At 44.8% G+C, this 24,101-nt stretch overlaps 1 protein-coding gene across 19 annotated transcripts in view; it reads right to left on the bottom strand.

The window, feature by feature from the left end:
- Positions 1-24,101, bottom strand: part of CCDC7 (coiled-coil domain containing 7) — a 502,159-nt gene that overhangs the window by 415,445 nt on the left and 62,613 nt on the right. For all 19 annotated transcript variants that reach the window (XM_063922082.1, XM_063922092.1, XM_063922099.1 and 16 more), the window contains exons 2-6: positions 17,715-17,991; positions 13,596-13,664; positions 10,591-10,674; positions 9,393-9,413; positions 1,366-1,398 (exon numbers count right to left, since the gene is read on the bottom strand). In XM_063922082.1, the coding sequence (XP_063778152.1) occupies positions 1,366-1,398; positions 9,393-9,413; positions 10,591-10,674; positions 13,596-13,664; positions 17,715-17,900 (393 nt within the window). In that variant the 5' untranslated portion in view covers positions 17,901-17,991. The remainder of the gene's footprint in view (positions 1-1,365; positions 1,399-9,392; positions 9,414-10,590; positions 10,675-13,595; positions 13,665-17,714; positions 17,992-24,101) is intronic.

The following is a 24,101-nucleotide window of genomic DNA, read 5'->3' as shown; positions in this document are numbered from 1 at the left end:
AATGTAATTGTTATGCCACCAGTACATAACACATTCCTAAAAAAAGAACAGTGTAAAGTGTCGCCATGTCCACATTACAGAGTTCACTTTCACAGTATAAAGAACAGCTCCCATGCACCCAGTATACAGTACAGCTTCCATTCCACCACAGCATACAATACAGCTCCCAGCATGCAGCATCTCCAATAACCCTAGGATAATGTGCAGCCCATATGCCCCAGCGTACATTGTAATTCCTATGTTCAGCACATAATGCAAAGTTACCATGATCACATCATCGCCTTAGTGTTGCTTATCCTGTCTATTGCAACAAGGACTGCAAGGTGCGGAAAGTCAGGAGCCGCTATTAACCTGCTCTGCTACTTCTCACTAAAAGTAAATTCCAGCCAGTCACTAGTAACCATTGACGAAGCCGAAGCCAAGGGCCTAAATCAGAGTTGAATGTAAGGATGGCTTTTTGAGTATGAGCAAAGATACGTCTGCCCGCATCACTTTCCAAGACAGTATTCTGTGTGTCTTACGTCTTAACAGCCTGAAATCTAGCATATAGATGTATCTGGAGACAACTACCGCCATCATTACCTACATTCAGGGCCCGGTGCACTGGCTTCATACTCAGAATGCTCAGCATGTGAACACAAGCACATGTGCAGTGCAACCAAGACACATTTTGCATGTATCAAACCTTACAAATAAAATAGCAGAACAGGGATGGGAAGGGGAGTTCTCACATAGGCAAGTTCAGTAAGGACATGTTCATGCTGATGAGGCTCGTGTACATGGTGATTCCACACATATACTGTACACTTGTGAAGAGGCGTATCTTGCACCTGCTACAAGAAACATGCTGATCAAGTTCATGCATGTGTTGTTGATACGTAGGTGTATGCATCTTAAGATGTGTATGTAGTGTCGGACTGGGTCATGAAGGGCCCACCGGGGAATGCCGTGGTAGGGGCCATGTTTTGTGTTGTGGCCAGCCACTACATTGGTTTGCCAAACTAACAGAGTGCATGGGCTGGTCCCCTTTAAAAACATATAAATACTGCTAGTGTATGCATGATAATGTACCAAATAAATATTGGCAATGCACTGTAGAGAATACATCATAGTCCTGTGCAGTATAAGGTACATATGTATTATGTATAATTCAAGTACACAGTCTGGACCCTGATCCAAAGAGGAGGAGGAGGGGGGCCCAAGGGACTGGGGCCCACCGGGGGGTTCCCTGTACCCCTGTGGGCCAGTCCAACCCTGTGTGTATGACTACATAGGTGCTGCCAGGATGGACAAACAATAACCTTTAGTTAATCTAAGGAGCATGCACAGTCTGAAGCATTCACTATCATTACAGAATACGTTCACCTGTAGTAAGAGTTGCATCTGACTCTGGAACCACTGCAAGACAGAAAGAATATTTATAAAATGATACCTATACAAAGCATAGATACACACTCTGTACATACATACATACATACATACATACATACAAACATACATACATACATACAAAAAAGTGACTCTCAAGCGTTTTGGTATTGTGAGACACATGCCAACACAACTGCCATAGGATTCATAAGTAGAGATGTGCAGCGGGCATTTTTCAGGTTTTGCGTTTTGATTCGGTTCCGCGGTCATGTTTTGGATTCGGACGCGTTTTGCCAAAAGCACCCTTTCGAATTTGTCGGATTCGGATGAGTTTTGGATTCGGGTGTTTTTTTTTCAAAAACCCCTCAAAAACAGCTTAAATCGTAGAATTTGGGGGTAATTTTGATCCTATAGTATTATTAATCTCAATAACCATAATTTACTAATTTCCAGTCTATTCTGAACACCTCACAATATTATTTTTAGTCCTAAAATTTGCACCGAGGTCGCTGGATGACAAAGCTAAGCGACCTAAGTGGGCGGCACAAACAGCACATAATGCGAAGATAAATAAAAAATAAAAAAAATAGGATTTTAATACCTACCGGTAAATCCTTTTCTCTTAGTCCGTAGAGGATGCTGGGGGCTCCAAAAGGACCATGGGGTATAGGCGGGATCCTCAGGAGACATGGGCACACTATAAGACTTTAAATGGGCGTGAACTGGCTCCTCCCTCTATGCCCCTCCTACAGACCTCTATTATAGGAACTGTGCCCAGGGAGACGGACATTTCGAGGGAAAGGATTTTTGTTAACAAAGGGTGAGATACATACCAGCTCACACCACAACACACCGTACAACATGGCATTTAACTAAAACCAGTTAACAGCATAAACCAGAAAATCAGCAACAGGCTGATCGAAACCAAAACACAACCTTTGTGTAACAAAAGCAATAACTATGCACAAGTACTGCAGATAGAGTCCGCACTGGGACGGGCGCCCAGCATTCTCTATGGACTAAGAGAAATGGATTTACCGGTATGTATTAAAATCCTATTTTCTCCTTCGTCCTAGAGGATGCTGGGGACTCCAAAAGGACCATGGGGTTTATACCAAAGCTCCAGACCGGGCGGGAGAGTGCGGATGACTCTGCAGCACCGATTGAGCAATACATGAAGTCTTCATCAGCCAGGGTATCAAACTTGTTGAATTTTGCAAAAGTGTTTGAACCCGACCAAGTAGCTGCTCGGCAAAGTTGTAGCGCAGAGACTCCCCGGGCAGTCGCCCAGGATGAGTCCACCTTCCTGCTAGAATGGGCCTTCACCGATTTCGGTAACGGCAATCCAGCCGTAGAATGAGCATGCTGTATCGCATTACAGATCCAGCGTGCAATAGTCTGCTTAGAAGCAGGAGCTCCAATCTTGTTGGTAGCATACAGGACAAACAGAGCCTCCGTTTTCCTAATACGAGCCGTTCTGGCTACATAAATTTTCAAAGCTCTGACCACATCGAGAGACTTTGAATCAGCCAAGGCTTCAGTAGCCACAGGTACCACAATAGGTTGGTTCATGTGAAACGAAGAAACCACCTTTGGTAGAAATTGTTGACGAGTTCTCAACTCCGCTCTATCCTCGTGGAAAATCAAATAAGGGCTTTTGTGAGACAAAGCCGCCAATTCCAACACCCGCCTTGCGGACGCCAAGGCCAACAGCATGACCACTTTCCAAGTGAGAAATTTCAACTCAACCGTTTGTAAAGGTTCAAACCACCACGTTAAGGTCCCATGGTGCCACTGGGGGCACAAATGGAGTTTGGATGTGCAGCACGCCTTTCACAAAAGTCTGTACTTCTGGAAGCAAGGTCTATTCCCTTTGAAAGAAAATTGATAAGGCCGAAATCTGCACTTTAATGGAGCCTAACTTCAGGCCCGCATCCACACCTGCTTGTAAAAAATGGAGAAACCGACCCAGCTGAAATTCATCCGTAGGAGCCTTCTTGGATTCACACCAAGACACATATTTTCTCCAAATACGGTGGTAATGCTTCGCCGTCACCTCCTTTCTAGCTTTCAGTAGAGTGGGGATGACCTCACCGGGAATACCCTTTTGCGCTAGGATTTTGCGTTCAACCGCCACGCCGTCAAACGCAACCATGGTAAGTCTTGGAACATGCACGGCCCTTGCTATAACAGATCCTCTCTTAGAGGAAGAGGCCAGGGATCTCCTATGAGTAATTCCTGAAGATACGGATACCAGGCCCTCCGAGGCGAATCTGGAACAACGAGTATCACCTGAACCCTTGTTCTTCTTATGATCCGTATCACCTTTGGGATGAGTGGAAGTGGAGGGAACACATAGACCGACTGATACACCCACGGTGTCACTAGGGCGTCCACTGCTACTGCTTGAGGGTCCCTCGACCTGGAACAATATGTCTGAAGTTTCTTGTTGAGGCGAGACGCCATCATGTCTATTTGAGGAATTCCAACGACTTGTCACTTCTGCAAAGACCTCTTGATGAAGACCCCACTCTCCTGGATGGAGATCGTGTCTGCTTCCCAGTTGTCCACGCCTGGAATGAAAACCGCCGACAGAGCGCTGTTTTTTCCGCCCAGCGAAGAACTTTTGTGGCCTCCGCCATCGCCGCTCTTCTCCTCGTTCCGCCCTGGCGGTTTATGTGCACCACTGCTGTTATGTTGTCTGACTGAATCAGGACGGGCAGACCGCGAAGAAGATGTTCCGCTTGTAGAAGGCCGTTGTAGATGGCCCTTAATTCCAGAATGTTTATGTGCAGACACGCTTCCTGGATTGACCATTTTCCCTGGAAACTTTTTCCCTGTGTGACTGCTCCCCAACTTCGGAGACTTGCATCCGTGGTTACTAGGATCCAATCTTGGATCCCGAATCTTCGTCCCTCTAGAAGGTGAGAACTTTGGAGCAACCACAGAAGAGAGAAATCCTGGCCCTGGGAGATCGGTTTATCTTACGGTGCATGTGTAGGTGAGACCCGGACCACTTGTCCAACAGGTCCCACTGAAAAACCCTGGCATGGAACCTACCAAACGGGATGGCCTCGTAGGCCACCACCATCTTCCCCAGCACCTGAGTGCATTGATGAATCGACACTCTTGCCGGTTTCAGAATCCCCTTGACCAAGTTCTGTATTTCCAGAGCTTTTTCCATCGGGAGAAAAATTCTCTGCAGTTCCGTGTCCAGAACCATGCCCAAGAACGACAGCAGTGTTGTCGGAATCAACTGTGACTTTGGCAAATTTAGGAGCCAACCATGTTGTTGCAGAACTGTCAGGGAGTGCGCAACGTTTTTTTAGTAACCGCTCCTTTGATCTCGCCTTTATCAGGAGATCGTCCAAGTATGGGATAATTAATCTCCAATTTGTATCCTTGGCCCACAATTTCCAGCACCCAAGGATCCATGCCTGAGTGAGCCCAGCCCCGAGTGAAGAGCTGAAGACGTGCCCCCACTGGTGCGGACTCCCGCAGCGGAGTCCCAGCGTCATGCGATGGACTTGGTAGAAGCCGGGGAGGACTTCTGCTCCTGGGAGCTTGCTACAGCCGGCGATCTTTTTTCCCCTTCCCTTACCTCTAGCAGCAAGGAAGGAGGACCCCCGTCCTTTTTTGAATTTATTAGATCGAAAGGACTGCATCTGATACTGAGGCGTTTTCTTTTGCTGTGGAGGGACAAAAGGTAGAGAAGATGACTTACCGGCGGTAGCTGTAGATACCAGGTCCGCAAGGCCTTCACCAAACAAAACGTAACCTTTGTAGGGCAGTGCCTCCATAGCCTTCTTAGAGTCAGCATCACCATTCCATTGATGAGTCCACAACGCTCTCCTAGCCGAGATCGCCATGGTATTGGCCCTTGATCCCAAGAGGCCAATATCTCTCGCAGCCTCCTTTAGATAGACTGCAGCGTCCCTGATATGACCCAGCGTCAAAAGCACGCTATCTAAATCCAAGGTGTCAATTTCAGAAGACAAGTTATCTGCCCACTTTTCAATAGCACTACTCACCCATGCTGCTGCCACGGCAGGTCTGAGCAGCGTACCTGTAGTGACAAATAGATTTCAAGGTAGTTTCCTGCTTACGATCCGCAGGATCCTTTAGGGCTGCCGTGTCAGGAGACGGAAGTGCCACCTTCTTGGACAACCGCGCTAGCAGGGCCGTCTTTTCGTATGGGCTCAATGGGCTCTTGCCCAAGGGCCCCAGGAGTATAAGGGCCCTAGGCTGATAGCTGAGGGTCCCCTCTTTCCAGGGGTACCAGATTTGTGAAAATCGGCCCTGGGGAACTGGAGATATCGGACTTGAAAGCAGAGGTCCCCATCCAAGCCTGTTAATTGCTCTTCCCAGTCAGATATCTCAGGTTCTGTCTGACTTAGAGTATTTCTGAGAGTATAATCCAAAAGCTGTGACTCTCCCCTTTCAGTGGACACTGGCAGCTTGTCTCTATTATGTACAGAACCAGAGATATCAGCCTTCAAGCAACTGGTCCCTGCTCCAGCTCCACACGCCTAATATGCAGTTTTATATTTTCGTTGGTGAATTGCTCTGTCTCCTGAACTCTGATCCCCAAGTCCCCAGTACCTCCTGAAAGATGGAACTCACTAGTTTTTTATCCCATTCAAATCTAAGAAATATATTTTCAGAAACTTGAGATATCTGTAGTAAAGCAAGCTGCCCTCCTACCGGAAAGCAATAAATATTAAGCCCACTCCACTATCCACCCCTCCCCTACGAATTAAACACCCCCTAACACCCTGGAAGTCATGTACCAGGGCTTCTTCATTGAGCCCAATGCCCCCTTCTACAGTTTAGCCCCATCTGTGCAGTAAAGGAGTAATTAGCAGAAATTACTGCTCCAGTCCTACATGCTGAGCGGAAGATAGAATACCCCCTACCGCCCGTGGGACATCAAAGCTGCCGCTGATAGCACCCCCCCCACCCCTACCGCTGGAGGATAGGTAGGGGGCCCAGTGCATTGCTGTGCCCAGGGGCCTACACTGCTGTTAAGACGGCCCTGCGCGCTAGAGCTTTGTCCACCGTGGGCGTCGACTCCCACTTTACCCTATCTTCAGAGGGAAACGGATATGCCATAGAAATTCTCTTGGGAATCAGCAACCTCTTGTCAGGAGCATCCCAAGCCTTTCCAAAAAGAGTGTTCAGTTCATGAGAGGGAGGAAACGTAACCATAGGTTTCTTTCCCTTAAACATACAGACCCTAGTATCAGGAACAGCAGGGTCTTCCGTGATATGTAACACGTCCTTAATTGCCACAATCATGTACTGAATGCTCTTAGCCAGTTTAGGATTCAATTTGGCATCACTATAGTCGACACTGGAGTCCGAATCCGTGTCGGTATCTGTGTCTGCTATCTGGGTAAACAAACGTTTCTGTGACCCTGAGGGGGTCTGAGTTTGTGACAAAACATCTTCTATGGATTGTCTCCATGCTTGGTTCTGAGACTCAGATTGGTCTAATCTCTTATGCAACGAAGCCACACTTGCATTTAAGACACTCCACATATCTACCCAATCAGCCGTCGGCTGTGCCGAAAGCCACTCCCACATTCTGTTCCGCCCTCACACCAGCCTCCTCCTGGGAAGAGCATTCAGCCTCAGACATGTCGACACACGCATACCAACACCCACTATCACACTGGGCTATAGGGAACAGACCCACAGTAAAGGCCCTTTAGAGAGACAGAGAGGGAGTTTGCCAGCTCACACCCAGCGCCTGACCCGGTCTGAAGGAATATACAATGCCCCAGACCTTGCAGCGCATATATATATATATATATATATATATATATATTTATTTATTTATTTTTGATTTTTTTATTTTTTTTTATTCAACTCCAACTATGCTGTGCCTCCCCCTGTTTTTGCACCCTGTTACTTGTGACAGAAGTGTAGGGCCAGGACCAGCGTCTTTGCAGCTTACTGTGAAGAGAAAAGATTGCGCTGATAAGAGCTGGAAGGACGAAGCCCCCGCCCCCGAAATGGACGCTTATTTTTATACTGGCGGGGGTCTGTATACAATGCCTGTGCACTGTATACCTCTGTGTCAGATCTTAAAAGAGGTTTTATTGCTGCCCAGGGCGCCACCCCTGCGCCCTGCACCCGTGTAGTGCTGTTTGTGAGCGGGAGCAATGGCGCGCTGCACGGTACCTCTGAGACTGATGTCTTCTGCCGCCTTAACTGAAGTCTTCTTTGCTTCGGTTACTCACCCGGCTTCTCTCTTCTGGCTCTGTGAGGGGGACGGCGGCGCGGCTCCGGGAACGAGCAGCTAGGCTATACCAAGTGATCAGACCCTCTGGAGCTAATGGTGTCCACTAGCCTAAGAAGCAGAGCCTTTAACTCACAGAAGTAGGTCTGCTTCTCTCCCCTCAGTCCCACGAAGCAGGGAGCCTGTTGCCAGCAGTGCTCCCTGAAAATAATAAACCTAACAGAAAAGTATTTTCTAGAGAAACTCTGTAGAGCTCCCCTAGTTTGTGTCCAGTCTCTCTGGGCACAGAATCTAACTGAGGTCTGGAGGAGGGGCATAGAGGGAGGAGACAGTTCACGTCCATTTAAAGTCTTAAAGTGCCCATGTCTCCTGCGGATCCAGTCTATAGCCCATGGTCCTTTTGGAGTCCCCAGCATCCTCTAGGACGAAGGAGAAAAAAAAAGAGGTGCAAGATGGAATTGTCCTTGGGCCCTCCCACCCACCCTTATGTTGTATAAACAGGACATGCACACTTTAACAAACCCAACATTTCAGCGACAGGATCTGACACACGACTATGGCTGAAATGACTGGTTGGTTTGGGCCCACACCAAAAAAGAAGCAATCAATCTCTCCTTGCACAAACTGGCTCAACAGAGGCAGGATGTCCATCCTCCTCCTCACAGAGTATTAATTCGTCCCCACTGGAATCCATCATCACAGGTCCCTGTGTACTTTCTGGAGGCAATTGCTGGTAAATGTCTCCACGGAGGAATTTATTATAATTAATTTTGATGAACATCAACTTCTCCATATTTTCTGGAAGTAACCTCCTACGCTGATCGCTGACAAGGTGACCGGCTGCACTAAACACTCTTTCGGAGTACACACTGGAGGTGGGGCAACTTAGGTAAAATAAAGCCAGTTTGTACAAGGGCCTCCAAATTGCCTCTTTTTCCTGCCAGTATACGTACGGACTGTCTGACATGCCTACAGTGATGCAGTCACTTATATAATCCTCCACCATTCTTCCAATGGTGACAGAATCATATGCAGTGACAGTAGACGACATGTCAGTAATCGTTGGCAGGTCCTTCAGTCCAGACCAGATGTCAGCACTTGCTCCTGACTGCCCTGCGGGTGGTTTTGGAAATTTTATCCTTTTCCTGGCAGCTCCAGTGGCGGTAGAAAATGAAGGAGGAGTTGTTGGCGGCTCACCAGCAGGTCTTTGAACATCTGCAGACTTGTGTCTGCCGGAAACAGAGATACAACGTAGGCTTTAAACCTAGGATACTAACTGAGAACTGACACTGAGCAGGAGAGACACACTACTAGTATTACTGATCAGCAATAAGTAAGCACTGATACTGAGCACTGATATTGAGATTTCCACTGAGAGAACGTAGCTACGTCCTCTCCGCTCTCTCTACAATGCACGAGTGAAAATGGCGGCGACGCACGGCTCTTTATATGGAATCCGAATCTCGCGAGAATCCGACAGCGGGATGATGATGTTTTGCCTCGTTCGGATTTTCCGAGTCAGGCGGGAAGAACAGAGTCTGCCTCGGACCCGTGTAAACCACGTGGAGTTCGGGGGGGTTCGGTTCTCAGAGAACCGAACCCGCTCATCTCTACTTATAAGTAACCATTTTTAAAACCAGAATAATAAAGAAACATAAATATTTGAAAACCAAGTTACAGAAAATATATATTAGGTGCATATAGTTTTGGAAGATCTTATACTGCAGTATTCAAAATAAAATGCATACACACGACACATATATGTTATTCAAGTACATACCCGAAGCAAAGACTCCAAGATCTGAAGTGGAAAAAATACCATAATTACTTACTAAGCCATAGATATAAAAGTTATGCCATAAGTATGTTATATATTCAGAATGTTGACAGCATAATGTTGACATGTACAAAATGTCAACATTAAACATGACATTGACAATGTCAACATTGCCAGAATGTCAACATTGTGATGGCAATCAGTCACAATGTCGAAACACACGATTTTAGAGTTAAAATAGTCTTAAGGGCCCCATACACTAGAACGATAATGCCCGATTTCATCCGATTTTGGGCATTCGGCCCGATATATCGGATGAAATCGGGCATTTTAGAGGTTTTTCCAATCTGATCCGATGCACGTTCCCTTGAGCATCTGATCGGATCCTCCAAATTGAATGTGCTGCACATTCAATCACGTCCAACCCCGCAGGCATGGCTGGGATCGCCCAAGATACATCCTATGCAAAAGGACAGCATACGATGTATCTTGGGCGATACTGCCCCCCCCGGAGACTGCCGGGGTGATCGCCGGCGACATGTCAGATGGACATGACATGTTAGTGTATGGGGCCCTTAAGATTAGAGTTAGATTAGGGTTAGTGTAACATGCTGACTATTGACAAAATATACCACGCCCAATATAAAATGTTACAGTCACAACTACACCAAACAGAATAAAAAGTGGGGTCAAGGAGTTGTTGAATAGCCTTAGGGGGGTATTCAATTTGCTCTGGTAATCTCGGAGCTATTGATTTCGTCCCCCTCCTTACAGCCCATTTTCGCCTGTTTTTAAGGCATTTTCGACAATCCCTTTTCACCTTTTGTTTAGTGAAAAGGCATTATAGAAAAATGCCTCAAAATCGGCCAAAATGACCCGCATTTTTGCCGGCATAGTTAGGAAAACGTGGATTCGCTGATCCAAAATGTTTTTCACTGCTGCTCAATTTTTCACCTGGGCAAAAAAATAACTCTGCTATTGAATAGGGCAAATCCCCATTCGCCCTAAAAATAGTGAAAAGTCCTAATTGCATACCCCCTTAGTAGGACCCCAATTTGATTATGTTTTTCATTGGAAGCACATTTAGTTAAGGTTTCATTGCAACTAAATATATGGAATGAATTAAGGAAACTGTGAAGTTTACAAATATTCCTCCTTTCTCCACTATACCAGAAATAAACCTGAATGATAACTTTCTTACTTGATGTTGTTCTCTGATTGTAGTATCTAATTCTTCTGCAGCAGAATGGCAGTTAGTTAGCAGGTTCACCAACTGCTTCTCCGGCTATAAGAAGGGGAAATGTATAGACGTAATAATTCCATTCACTTCTACTTCATATTTCACATGACAGCAGATTCTGCAAATGTTTTATACATTCTCTTCAGGTCTGATTTAATGCCCAGGTATAGACTTTGATTAACCAAGCCAGGGTAAAAACCTAGGGAGGCCAAGAAGTAAGCCACATGACTGGGGATTTCTTGTTATGCAAGGTAATGTTTTGCCTCTTTTTGTGGACTCTTACAGTATAATGCATTATACATTATCACTGAATTAATATGTAAAGACAGCTTTATTTTCAATTAGGTTGTTTATTTTCAGTTTATTCCCTAGTCTACTCTTCTCAGAGCTGGCTCTAGGCATAGGCAAACTAGGCAAATGCCTGGGGCATTTGGTATGTCTGGGGGCACAAGCAGATTCTGCTGATTAAAATGATATATGGCATGCTTATATTCTTTGTGTGACTGTGGCTGTATTTGCATCTGAAATGCTACACCACAGTGTATTCCTGGAAATCACTGTAATGTAGCATTTCGTATGCAGATACAGTCACAGTTGCACACAGAATGTAGACGCATTTTCATTGTTAGCAGAGCTGGCAGCTGACTCACGCCAGACATTTCCTGCTGATTGGCGTATTGAGGCAAGATGTATGAGGACACATCTGTATCCAAGCAGAGGCAGAGGTCACAGTGTTAGCGGCTATGTGAGTGCTGTGTGTGCGGGTGGGTTGGTTGTGCAGTAGTGTTCGGCATATGTGTAAGGGGCATTATGTGTGTCATGTGTATAAATGCATTAATAATGTGCGGCATATGTGTATGGGACATTATGTGTGTCATTATGTGTATAAGGGCATTAATAATGGGCAGCATATGTATAAGGGACATTATGTGTTTAAGGGCATTAATAAAGGTTGGCATAATGTGTAAGGGGCATTACTATGTGGTATTATGTATATAAATATGGTGTGGTGTAATGTGAATAAGGAGCAATTCAGTGTGATGTAATGTGAAGGGGCACTACTGTGAGGAGTAACATTTATAAGGTAAAGTGGTACTACTGTGTGATGTCACGTGAATTAGGGACATTATCACATGATAAAATGTGAATAAAGTTGCACCACTGTGTGGCATAATTTGAATTGAAGGTACTATTGTGTGGCCATGCCCCTTTCCAGCAAGAACACACCCCTTTTTGGGCTGTGCGTCAAATGTGCTCACTGTTCTATTTAAAATATAGGGGGTAGGAACACCAAAATGAGAACTGCTATGGGTGAGGGGTGATTGTGCTGGGAAAGGGGTGCAGGCTCAGAGGTGGAACTAGCAGCGGTGCTAGGGGGCACCATCCAAAATCTTGCCTAGGGCATCATATTGGTTAGGGCCGGCTTTGACTCTTCTGACCATGTTTGAGAATCTAAAAGGAAGCCAGGAGTGACTTTCTGTATTCTGGGCTGTATTCAGGTTTGTTAGCAAACCAAAAAAGCAAGCAACTGGGCAAGAGGAGAAGAACTGATGGCATATAACTTCTGTGAATTTCCATGCGAGTGTGGCTGTGCCCTGCAGTGCATAAGAAAAGGGGACCCTTCTTACCATAGTCTGTCGAAGGCAGGGGTCACCAGAAAGGAGGGATTTTGCCTGACAGTTTGGCTCCTCTGGGCGGCTGCAGACTCTTCTACAGCATGCAGGGGTGGTATTCATGTGACCGCTGGTCAGCTGACCGACAGTCACATGACCTCCTCCACGAGCCCGACGGCTCACTATCCCGATGGTCGGCATGCCGAGCAACAGGGACTATTTCCACTCGTGCGTGTCCACGACACCCATAGAGTGGGAATAGCACCCGTGGCGACCGCAGGTCGCCACCGAGCCCGCAAGGAGCTTGTTGCACTCGCCCTTCCCCGCCGGGATCCCGGCATCGGTATGCTGCCGGGATCCCGGCGTCTGTAAGCTGACCAGCGGTCAGGAGACCGACGGTCACCAGTACTACACCCGCATGCACAAATACCCTGCACCAGCCCATGCATATGAAATGTATATGCCCCACTGTCCCTTGACCAAGCCCATCCCTGGTCTCTGTAAAAGAGCCTGCTACATGGAACAGCCTCAACCAATAAGAATCAGCCGGATTCTTATTGACTGTTGCTGTCACACGCATCTTTAGTACAGTGACATAATAGTTGCTTCGGTGGGGCAGATATAACATACCAAATGTAATCTGCCCCACCTGCACATGGTTTTGTCCATTAGTGTGCTTTTTTTGGTTTGCCAACAAACCTGAATGGCCCCCTCTAACAGGTATGTGAATGCTGGGTTTACACCAGGGGTGGTCTTCACTTTGTCGGCAGTCGGCCTCCTGGCAACCAGCATACCGGCGCCGGAATCCCGATCGCCGGCATACCGACAGCTTTTCTCCCTCTTGGAGGTCCAAGACCAAGAGCCTCCTGGAGGAAGAATAGATAGCGTGGCACGCCACCGTGCCCGCAGCGTAGCGAGCCCAGCGAGCCCACAAGGGGCTCATTTGCGCTCGCCCAGCTGTTGGTATGCCGGCGGTAGGGATTCCGGTGCCGGAATGCTGGTCGCCGGGAGCCCGTCCGCCGGCATAACATACTACACCCTGATAGCAGTGCTACACCTTTGCATGTTGTGTGCTGGTATGCAAACATGATGCTAAGATAAATGAATAGTAGAATCCTATGCACCCCAGGGGAGAGGGGAAAACAGCCTACGCTCACCCCTGGTGGTCTTTCACTCTTCGGGATCCCAACATCTGTATTATGACAGCCGCATCGGAATCCCGAAGTCGGTATTATGACAGCCGGGATCCAATAAGCCGGTATTTCATACTGAACTTGTATTAAACAGTATTACCACATATATTTCATTTTCAATATTGTCCAACATAAAAAGTACTGTCAAATATATGCTTACCCTGGGTAAATGTTTTGCTGTTGTTTCACCATTGTCTTTACCATAAATATCTTCCAACTCTGCAACATACTGCATTATAAATCATTAATGAAAATGAGAATTAGTAGTTCTTCTAATAAAGCTCAAGAACTGGAGTGCTTAAAATATTACTTAGAACGCAGAGCCGGCAATAGGCATAGGCAAACTAGGCAATTGCCTAGGGCATTTGATATGCCTAGGGGCATCATTAAAATGATATGCGTCATGCCTCTATTCTGTGTGTAGCATTTCATATGCAGATACAGCCACAGTCTCACACAGTATATAGGCATGCTGCATATCATTTTAATCAGTAGAAGCTGCTTGTGCATCCTAGCCCCATAGCAATGCAAATAAGATGCATTTTCATTAAAAAAAGGTGCCAGATGTTAGCATTGATGCAATATTTATGAGGACACATCTGTATTCAAGCAGAGGCAGAGGTCACAGTGTTAATGGCAGTGTGATTGCTGTGTGCATGTGAGTGGGTTGGTGGTACAGTAGTGTTCGGAATATGTGTAAGGATTATTGTGTGTGTCATGTAAAAATGCATTAATAATGTGCAGCAAATGTGTAGGGGGCACTATGTGTGTCATTATGTGTATAAGGGCATTAATGATGTGCGGCTTATGTGTAAGGGACATTATGTGTAAAAGGGCATTAATAAAGGTTGTCATAATGTGTAAGGCGCATTATGTTTATAAGGCCATTAATAATGTGTCTCATATGTGTAAGGGGCATTACTGTGTGGAATTATGTGTATAAATGCATTACTAATGTGTGGCATTATGTGTATAAGGTGCTTTACTATGTGGCGTTGCATATAGAAGGTGCACTACTGTGTCATCTAATGTGAATAAAGAGCAATAGGGTGTGATGTGATGTGATGTGAATAAGGGGCTCTACTGTGAGTAGTAACGTTTATAAGGTAAAGTAATACTACTGTGGGATGTAATATGAATTATGAACACTATCGCATAATCAAATGTGAATGAAGTTGCAGTACTGTGTGGCGTAATTAGAATTGGGGATACTATTGTGTGGCCATGCCCCTTGCCAACAAAAACACACCCCTTTTTGGGCTGTGCGCCAAATGTGCAAACTGTTCCTATTTAAAATATAGGGGGTACAAACACTAAAATAAGGACTGCTATGGGTATGGGGTGATGGTGCTGGGAAAGAGGTGTAAGGTCAGAGGCGGAACCAGCGGTGGAGCTAGGGGGCACCAGCCAAAATCTTGCCTAGGGCATCATATTGGTTAGGGCCGGCTCTGCTTAGAAGTATTGATCATTTTGCTTTACTGTTCTGTAAGTGCCAGCAAACAAATGTGTACACGACACTAAGTAGTACTGCACATCCCATTGCTCTAGTTTATCTGGTACTGCATATCCCAATGCTTGTGTTTATCTGGAACTGCATAATCCCGGTAATTCTGTATAGCTGGTATTGCAATATCCCAGTACTCCGCTTAACTGTAACTGCATTATCCCAGTAATCCTGCACGACTGGTCCTGCCCCACACTCCACCATCAAAGCCTAAGTAGCTGGTTCTGCTTCGCATCCCAGCAATCCTGTATAGTTGGTCCTGCTCCACAGTCCAGCATCAAAGTCTAAAGACCCATACATACTAGAAGACTTGAAAGATGTGAAAGATGAACAATTTAGAAAATGAGTGATTACCCTGGAACTCCCTGATAAATGAGATTGAGCGTACACACTGACCGATTTTACAAACTATCTGACCAACGAATTATCTGCTGTGCTGGGATAGAAGGGATTGAGCTGCATGCATGGAAGATGGAAGACTGACGAGATGCTTCAAATGAGCACGGGTGTGCGCATCGTTCATCATTCGCTGTGTATACACTAGACGATTTGAACAATATTGATCGTTCAAAACAGTTATCATCACTCAAATTGATAGAAAAAAATCTTCTAGTGTGTATGGGCCTTAAGAAGCCAGTTTTGCTCCGCATTCTGTCAATTCTCCATAGTTGGTCCTAATCATAGGCGTAGGTATCGTGGGTGCAGGGAGTGCGGTTGCTACGGGGCTATGGTCACCTCCAGGGCCTGGCCCTCCGCCTGCACCTGGATATGCTGCCTTTAGAGACCTGTGCCCCGTGTCTTCTCCTCTAACAGCATTGTGCTGCTCCTGCTGCAGGCACATCTGCTGTCAGTGTTACGGATGGCTGTCTCCCCGTTCTCACTGATGCTGAGAAGAGCCGCGGCATGGCATTGCTTAACATGGCTCCTCCCAGCATCAGTGAGTATGGAGAGACACGGAGCCTGCCGGATGTCTCGTGAGAACAGGGAGACAGCCATCCGTAACTCTGACAGCAGATGTGCCTACAACAGGAGCAGCACACTGCTGTTAGAGGAGAAGACACGGGGCACAGGAGGTGAGGGGGAAGGGGGGGGGGGGGGGAGGAGAAAAATGTGCTATGGGGCCCCTTTAGTCATAGCTACGCCCCTGGTCCTAATCCATTTACCAGCGTTGCTATCTAAGTAGTCGGTTCTGCTCTCCATCCCGGCGATCCCGTAAGATGGTTCTGTTCTGCATCCCAGCAGCAAGTAATTGACAAGCCTAACCATCTTTTCTTGCTCACCTATTCTGCATGAGGAGGAATTACATCAAGCCGCACAGTTTCCAATCTAAACCTTCATGCTCTGCTCCTCCAACATCACCTAGTCTGGATCCACAAACCAGTCTGGGCCTGACACCCCTCTACCGAGCTAATTACCCCTTGTCATCACAAAAAGACTAACGCTGATCCTCACCTCTATGGGGGAAATTCAAGTGTGTTGCACACTGACGGCCATTAGATAGTGCTACGACGTAGCAATTTAAGTGTTGCTCCGTTTGCCCGCAAAACAGACACCGGCTGTGACATTACTGTTACTAGTAGTGGTAACTAGTTACTAGTAGTGGTAACTAGTGGTAACTAGTTATGACATACACTGTTCCTAGGTCATATTATGCCACGTTACAGAACCACCCTTTCTCTCATCCTCCCCCCGCTCATACTGTGCCACATTATAGTGCCCTCCAGTTCAAATTACACCATGTTACAGTGTCCCAGTTCATATTATGCCATACAATAGTGCCTCCTTTTCTTGTTGTGCCACATTATTGTGCACATTATTTTAATTATGTAACATTATAGTGCCTTAAATATTACAATGAGCAGATCAGCATATGACACATTGCAGTGCCCTCCAGTTCATAATGTACCAAATTACAGTGGCCTCCAGTTCAAATGATGCCACATCACAGTGCACCCTTGCCATTAGGACACCCACTACACACTTCTAACTGAAAATGTCACACAATTCAGGCTGGGCAATGGATCAAACCCAAATGCTTTGCAGGCAAATCTGGGAAGTTAGTATGCAACTTTATAACCTGGGTCCAGGCCCCTCTAGGCATCTGGGCCCCATAGCAATGTCATCCTTTGCACCCACTATAGTTACACCCACCCCTACACTGCACTAGAGGGGAAGAACTGATGGCACATAACTTCCCTTCTGTGAATTTCCATGCGAGTGTGGCTGCGCCCTGCAGTGCATAAGAAAAAGAGACCCTTTCATCAAAAATCTGTCGAAGGCAGGGGTCACCAGAGAGGAGGGATTTTGTCTGAGCCTTTGGCTCCTCTGGGCGGCTGCAGACTCTTCTACAGCATGCACAAATGCCTTGCACCAGCCCATGCATATGAATGGATATATGCCCCACTGTCTCTTGACCAAGCCCCTCCCTGGCCTCTGTAAAAGAGCCTGCTACATGGAACAGCCTCAGCCAATAAGAATCAGCCGGATTCTTATTTACTGTTGCTGTCACATGTGACAGACGCATCTTCAGTACAGGAACATAACAGTTGCTTCGCCAGTACAGTAAGCCAGTAGTAATCAGGAAACCCTGATTGGGCAGCAGTCAAATGTGATCTACTAGTATAGAGCGATTGGCACTTTGGACACCACTAAAAATAGAGATAATCCCTTTTAAGGACTCACAGTTGGGAGGCATACGTTTAAACCCATGTTTTTTAGATAGTGCCCTCCATTACAAACAACAGGCCAACAAAATACACACACATAGCAGCTTACCTCACTGAGTTTGCTTTGGATCTGTTTAATTTGTTTCTGAGATTCATAATTTTGTCTTTCAGACCCAGCCAATGGAATCGCATATTTTAGGACTGATTCAGTCTCAGGCGGAGGTTTCAAAACCATTGGAAGATTTTCCTCTGTAGTGTTGAACATTTTTCTTCTTTTTGGGTTAAGAGAATTCATTTTTCTTCTGCTAAACGGTCTCTCATTTAAGCTGGTTACAATTTTGCCATCCTAAAGAACAGCATGTAGTAATTCTTATGAACTGGTGAACCTACATGAGAAATTAAATCCATTTAATTGACACAATGGACCATTTGATGTTTTATTTTTCAATTAACAGGAAAGTCTTAATGCTAGTATTACATGACATGGATGCCATTTGTGAAGCCAAATGGTCGTCCCATAATTTCGGGTGTTGGGTCCCTCACTTCTAATCTATCAGCATTCGTGGACTCCTTTTTACAAACTCACGTTGTGGGTCTTCGATCCTACATCAGAGACACGTCCCATTTTTTGAAATTAGTGGATAGTGTTAAATGGAAACAAAATTATGTTTTCTTAACATGTGATGTGGAATCCCTTTACACAAACATCCCCCATCAAGGGGGGATTGAGGCATGTCGTCATTTTTTAAATCAGGATGTGGGATTGATACCGGAATGACGTGAGTTTGTATTGGAGTCAATTGAATATATTTTAGCACATAACTATTTTTTATGTAATGCACAGTTTTTTCTTCAGATACACGGTACCGCCATGGGCACCAAGTTCGCCCCAAGTTTTGCTAATTTGTATATGGGCCTGTTTGAGGACCAATATATTTGGGGTGGTCCCTATGGGGCGAACTTGGTGCTGTATGGTCGGTACATTGATGGTTTATTTATTATTTGGGATGGGGAGTCGAGTATTTCATCTTTTCTATCTTATATTAATTCTAACACTTTTGGTTTAAAATTCACGTATTCTTATCACCCTACACACAATTATTTGGATATTGCTCTCTCTGTCAGGGAAGAAGTTGTTACTACTAGTACCTATAGGAAGGAGGTTGATTGTAATGGTTATCTTAACTACAAGAGTTGTCACCACCAAAAATGGAAAGACAATATACCCATGGGACAATATTTAAGAATGCAAAGAAACTGCACGGGACAAGAGGATTTTCACAAGCAAGCTGAGATACTTAGAGGCTTTTCTAGATCAAGAATATCCAGTAGAGTTGCTAGATAAATCTCTAAAAGTAGCAAATAATAGAAGTAGAGACTCCCTTCTATCTAGGGCATCTATCATTGAACTTGGGGAAAATAATGAAACTAAGGGTAAAGAACGAGATGAAAATAAAATACTCCCTTTCATTACTAAATATAATAATTGCTCTAATGAGATCAAGGATGTTCTAAGAAAAAACTTTGGAATACTCAAACTAGACAAGACTCTTAACCCTTGCCTTGGAAAGACAGTGAAGGTTGTATTTCGAAAGGCCAAAAATATTTAAAAAATCATGTTTCCCCAAGTTTCTATCAGGGACAGAGATCAGGGAGCATTCAGGCTTTAAATTGGTTAACCCCTTTAAGAGGATGTTTCAAATGTGGAAAGAAAAACTGTTTAACATGCCCCCATATGATTAACAGAAGTACCAGCTTTGAATCAATGTCTTTGAATCTGAAATTTGATATAGGTACAGTTATTAATTGTCAGCATACGTATGTGATATACCTGATAACCTGCATATGTAGAAAACAATATGTAGGAAGAACGACAAGAAGTTTAAATGTTAGGTTTCTCGAGCCTAGAAGGAATGTGAGTAAAAAGAACCTTAAACATAGTGTTTCAAGGCACGTCGCATATTGTCATGCTGGGAATGTGGAAGTTTTGAAGGTGCAGGCGATTGAGTATGTGGCCCCTACCCCAAGGGGGGGAGACAGATTCAATCGTCTTTGCACAAGGGAGGCATTTTGGATTTTTTCTTTGGGTACCCTCACCCCCGATCGTCTGAATGAGAGCATCGAATTGAAAAATATTGGTGGTCTCTGAAGATTTTAATTAAATAAACAAATAAACTATTAGAAGTAGTTGCATTTTGGGAACAGCTTTCTTTTTAGGATTAAAATGCATATTCCGTTGTGTGTGTTCTTTCAAAATCCTCTAGAAAAATCCACTAGAAATGATGAACATCAGGTCTCTTTTCCCATCTCTTCTACACTTTTTTCTGGTTCAATGTTTTTTTCCGCTTCCCCTCCTTCTTTAAACCCTGGATCCTTTTTTACGGGTTTCTTTGTGTTGTTTAAAGCAGCAATGGAATCACAATATGGGATGATTATAATATATAGGTGAACTAGGTTTTAAGGAAGTGTTAAATTATCCCAGGTGATAAAATAAAAATATAAGTATAAATAAATTGATAGAATAATTTTATTTAAAGTAACTAAATAACATTAATGACAAGTTGAGCGAGTCAGATTCGAACATGGGACTCACTGTATGGAGTGTAGGTGATGGTTCCCCTGCGCCATGAGAGCTGCTTCAGTATTGATGTGGATTTAGGTTATCCTTAAAGTCTTTGCTTTTTATGAATAAAGTGGGGATTCTTAGTGTTTCTGTCTCCTAGCTATGAATATGTGATAATTGATACAGGATATCGATAGAAGGATTAGATGATAATCTGCATATAATTACATACTATTGTTATTCTTAAACCACCATGTTGCTTATTTTTATTTTATTTTTAACTATAATAGATTGTGAAATGCTGTTTATATGTGTAATTAGTAAGCTAATACATATAGGAGTCATTACATGAATGCATTTAATTAAATAATTAGTAATGATATTGGTCCGGTGCAGTTTAAAAAGAGCCTGTTAGGCTGCTGATGTATCCTCTGACGAAACCGCTCTTGGATAACAGCGGAGAAACGCGTAAGGAAGGTGCATTACCGGACATTCTGAATGCTGACATTTTAAGCCCGTTTACAACAAGCTACACTGCGGCGGACGTCGATTGCTAAGACAGCGGTGGGGAAGAAAAAGCAATCTGAGGCTGAGCAAAGGAGGTCTCTACCCCACCCGAGAGAAAAATATTCCAACCGCGAGTGTCATTAAGATCCAGCCACGAATAGTGGGGGTCGTAGCATACCGCTGTGATTTACCAACTACCACGGCGTTCTCCCCATGCTTTCCTCTAATACTCGCGTGAGTTATATATGAACTTTCAACTGCAGTAACATTAAATAGAGGCGGTGGTTACAATTGTTGCTGTTTATCCACAAGAAGGAACTTTAAGTATCAACCACTACTGGAAAGTAACGATTATAAATTTACAACAGCTTTATCCATGAGGATTTCTTGGACACTTTAAATAGACATTTTCCGTTGTCATAAAGGGCAATATGAAATAGATATATCAGTTTTCATAAAGATATGGATAGCGGTGTTTATGTATATTGACTCCAATGTATTTATTGAATGTGGGTTTTTTCTGTTTATATACATTTTAAAAATAAAGAGTTTGTATATTTTATTTTTGCGCTCCCTTGATAATAAGTGTTATTATCTCTAAAAATTAGAAATTAAATCCATTTAATTGACACAATGGACCATTTGATGTTTTATTTTTCCATTAACAGGAAAGTCTTAATGCTAGTATTACATGACATGGATGCCATTTGTGAAGCCAAAAATGTCCACTTCACAGTGCAAAGCCATGCACCTTGGGAGGATATTCAATTGATGTCGGATCCTTTCCGACGGAAAGGAACAGACATGTAAGTATTCAATAAGCTGCCAAATCCAAGAGGATTTGGCCGTTCTCGACAATGTCAATCCGACTTTTCTTAAAGTCGGATTGACATTGTCAGAAACGGGCTAAAACCTGTCAGATTTGGCCGCGATTCCGATAAAACACTAATCCACGGATCCACGTGTTTTCCGACAAGTCATAATTGCTGACCTGTCGGAAAAACACCAGCCCAATTGAATAGGTCGGAACACTATCCAACCTAAAAAATAAGATTTTACTCACCGGTAAATCTATTTCTCGTAGTCCGTAGTGGATGCTGGGACTCCGTAAGGACCATGGGGATTAGCGGCTCCGCAGGAGACTGGGCACAACTAAAGAAAGCTTTAGGACTACCTGGTGTGCACTGGCTCCTCCCACTAAGACCCTCCTCCAGACCTCAGTTAGGATACTGTGCCCGGAAGAGCTGACACAATAAGGAAGGATTTTGAATCCCGGGTAAGACTCATACCAGCCACACCAATCACACCGTATAACTCGTGATACTATACCCAGTTAACAGTATGATAACAACTGAGCCTCTCAACAGATGGCTCAACAATAACCCTTTAGTTAGGCAATAACTATATACAAGTATTGCAGACAATCCGCACTTGGGATGGGCGCCCAGCATCCACTACGGACTACGAGAAATAGATTTACCGGTGAGTAAAATCTTATTTTCTCTAACGTCCTAAGTGGATGCTGGGACTCCGTAAGGACCATGGGGATTATACCAAAGCTCCCAAACGGGTGGGAGAGTGCGGATGACTCTGCAGCACCGAATGAGCAAACTCTAGGTCCTCCTCAGCCAGGGTATCAAACTTGTAGACTCTTGCAAGAGTGTTTTAACCCGACCAAGTAACAGCTCGGCAAATTTGTAAAGCCGAGACCCCTCGGGCAGTCGCCCAAGAAGAGCCCACTTTCCTCGTGGAATGGGCTTTCACAGATTTAGGGTGCGGCATTCCAGCCGCAGAATGTGCAAGTTGAATCGTGCTACAGATCCAGCGAGCAATAGTCTGCTTAGAAGCAGGAGCACCCAGCTTGTTGGGTGCATACAGGATAAATAGCGAGTCAGTTTTCCTGACTCCAGCCGTCCTGGAAACATATACTTTTCAGGGCCCTGACTACGTCCAGAAGACTTGGAATCCTCCAAGTCCCAAGTAGCCGCAGGCACCACAATAGGTTGGTTCACATGAAAAACTGATACCACCTTAGGAAGGAATTGGGAACGAGTCCTCAATTCCGCCTTATCCATATAGAATACAGATAAGGGCATTTGTATGACAAAGCCGCCAATTCTGATACACGCCTGGCTGACGCCACGGCCCACAGCATGACCACTTTCCACGTGAGGTATTGTAGCTCCACGGATTTAAGTGGCTCAACTCAATGCGACTTCAGGAAATCCAACACTACGTTGAGATCCCACGGTGCCACTGGAGGCACAAACGGGGGTTGACTATGCAGCACTCCCTTAACAAAAGTCTGAACTTCAGGCAGTGAAGCCAGTTCGATTTTGGAAGAAAATCGATAGAGCCGAAATCTGGACCTTAATGGAACCCAATTTTAGGCCCATAGTCACCTCTGACTTGTAGGAAGTGCAGAAAACGACCTAGCTGAAATTCCTCCTTTGGGCCTTACTGGCCTCACAGCACGCAACATATTTCCGCCATATGCGGTGATAATGGTTGTTATGATTCCCGTACTCCAGACCAGAGGAGATCTAATGGCAGAGGTCTGAGTACTGGGAAGATTTGCTGGTTGTGGGAGCAGGAGAGCCTAGTAACCCCTGGCGCCCTAACTCCGTTGTCTCGCCCGTGTTATCAGAAATCCCCTGCGAGACTATGGTTGCTTGAGCCCATGGCAGCCGCGTTCGAAGGGCGGATTATGTCTGCCCAACCCCGATGCCCCCTCAGGTCTTAATGGGAGACGAAGAAAATCCGAGACAGGGTGATAACAAGGGGCCCTCTGACTAAGCAACCAGGCCAGGGGTTACAAGCTAAAAAGTTTTTTGGGAGTGTGTAAACACTCCCACTCCTGGCGCACCTTAATTAGATGAATTAAAAGAAAGCTAGACAACAGCTGCAAGCACTGGGGGACTGCTAGTTCCCCCAAGAGACAGAAATAAAAATGTATACACAAGTGCTGCGCTTGAAGTAAGCTTGGTTATTTGGTACTTAGTGAATAAAAATATATATAAATATATAGGTGTCTGCTTTAATCAATCAACAACTCACACGGAACTTGCTAATAGACAAATTTAATAACACACACAGGATAAATAAAAAAACAAATGTAAAAACAAATGTTTAAAACTGGCTCAAGCACACTGATATGTTTGCTGAATAAATCACTTGAAATAAAAAGTTGGTAGATAGTGTCACTTCAATGTTACCACATAGACCTGATTATGGTCTCTTTGTATCAATTGGAGAATGAATGAGAAAAGCTCTTGTACCTCTAAGCTACTGGCGTCCCAGTGCAGAGGAGAAGCCGCTGATTATAATTACCCGTCCTGCGGGAAGATGCAATGACGCGGCACAAGAGGTACCGGAGCAGCTACCGTGCGTCCGCCGTTGGCACTAGCAAAGTGCAGATGGTAGGAT

This window comes from Pseudophryne corroboree, chromosome 5, assembly GCF_028390025.1.
Source record: "Pseudophryne corroboree isolate aPseCor3 chromosome 5, aPseCor3.hap2, whole genome shotgun sequence".
Lineage (NCBI taxonomy): Eukaryota > Metazoa > Chordata > Amphibia > Anura > Myobatrachidae > Pseudophryne > Pseudophryne corroboree.
This window is presented reverse-complemented; position numbering and strand designations above follow the sequence as displayed.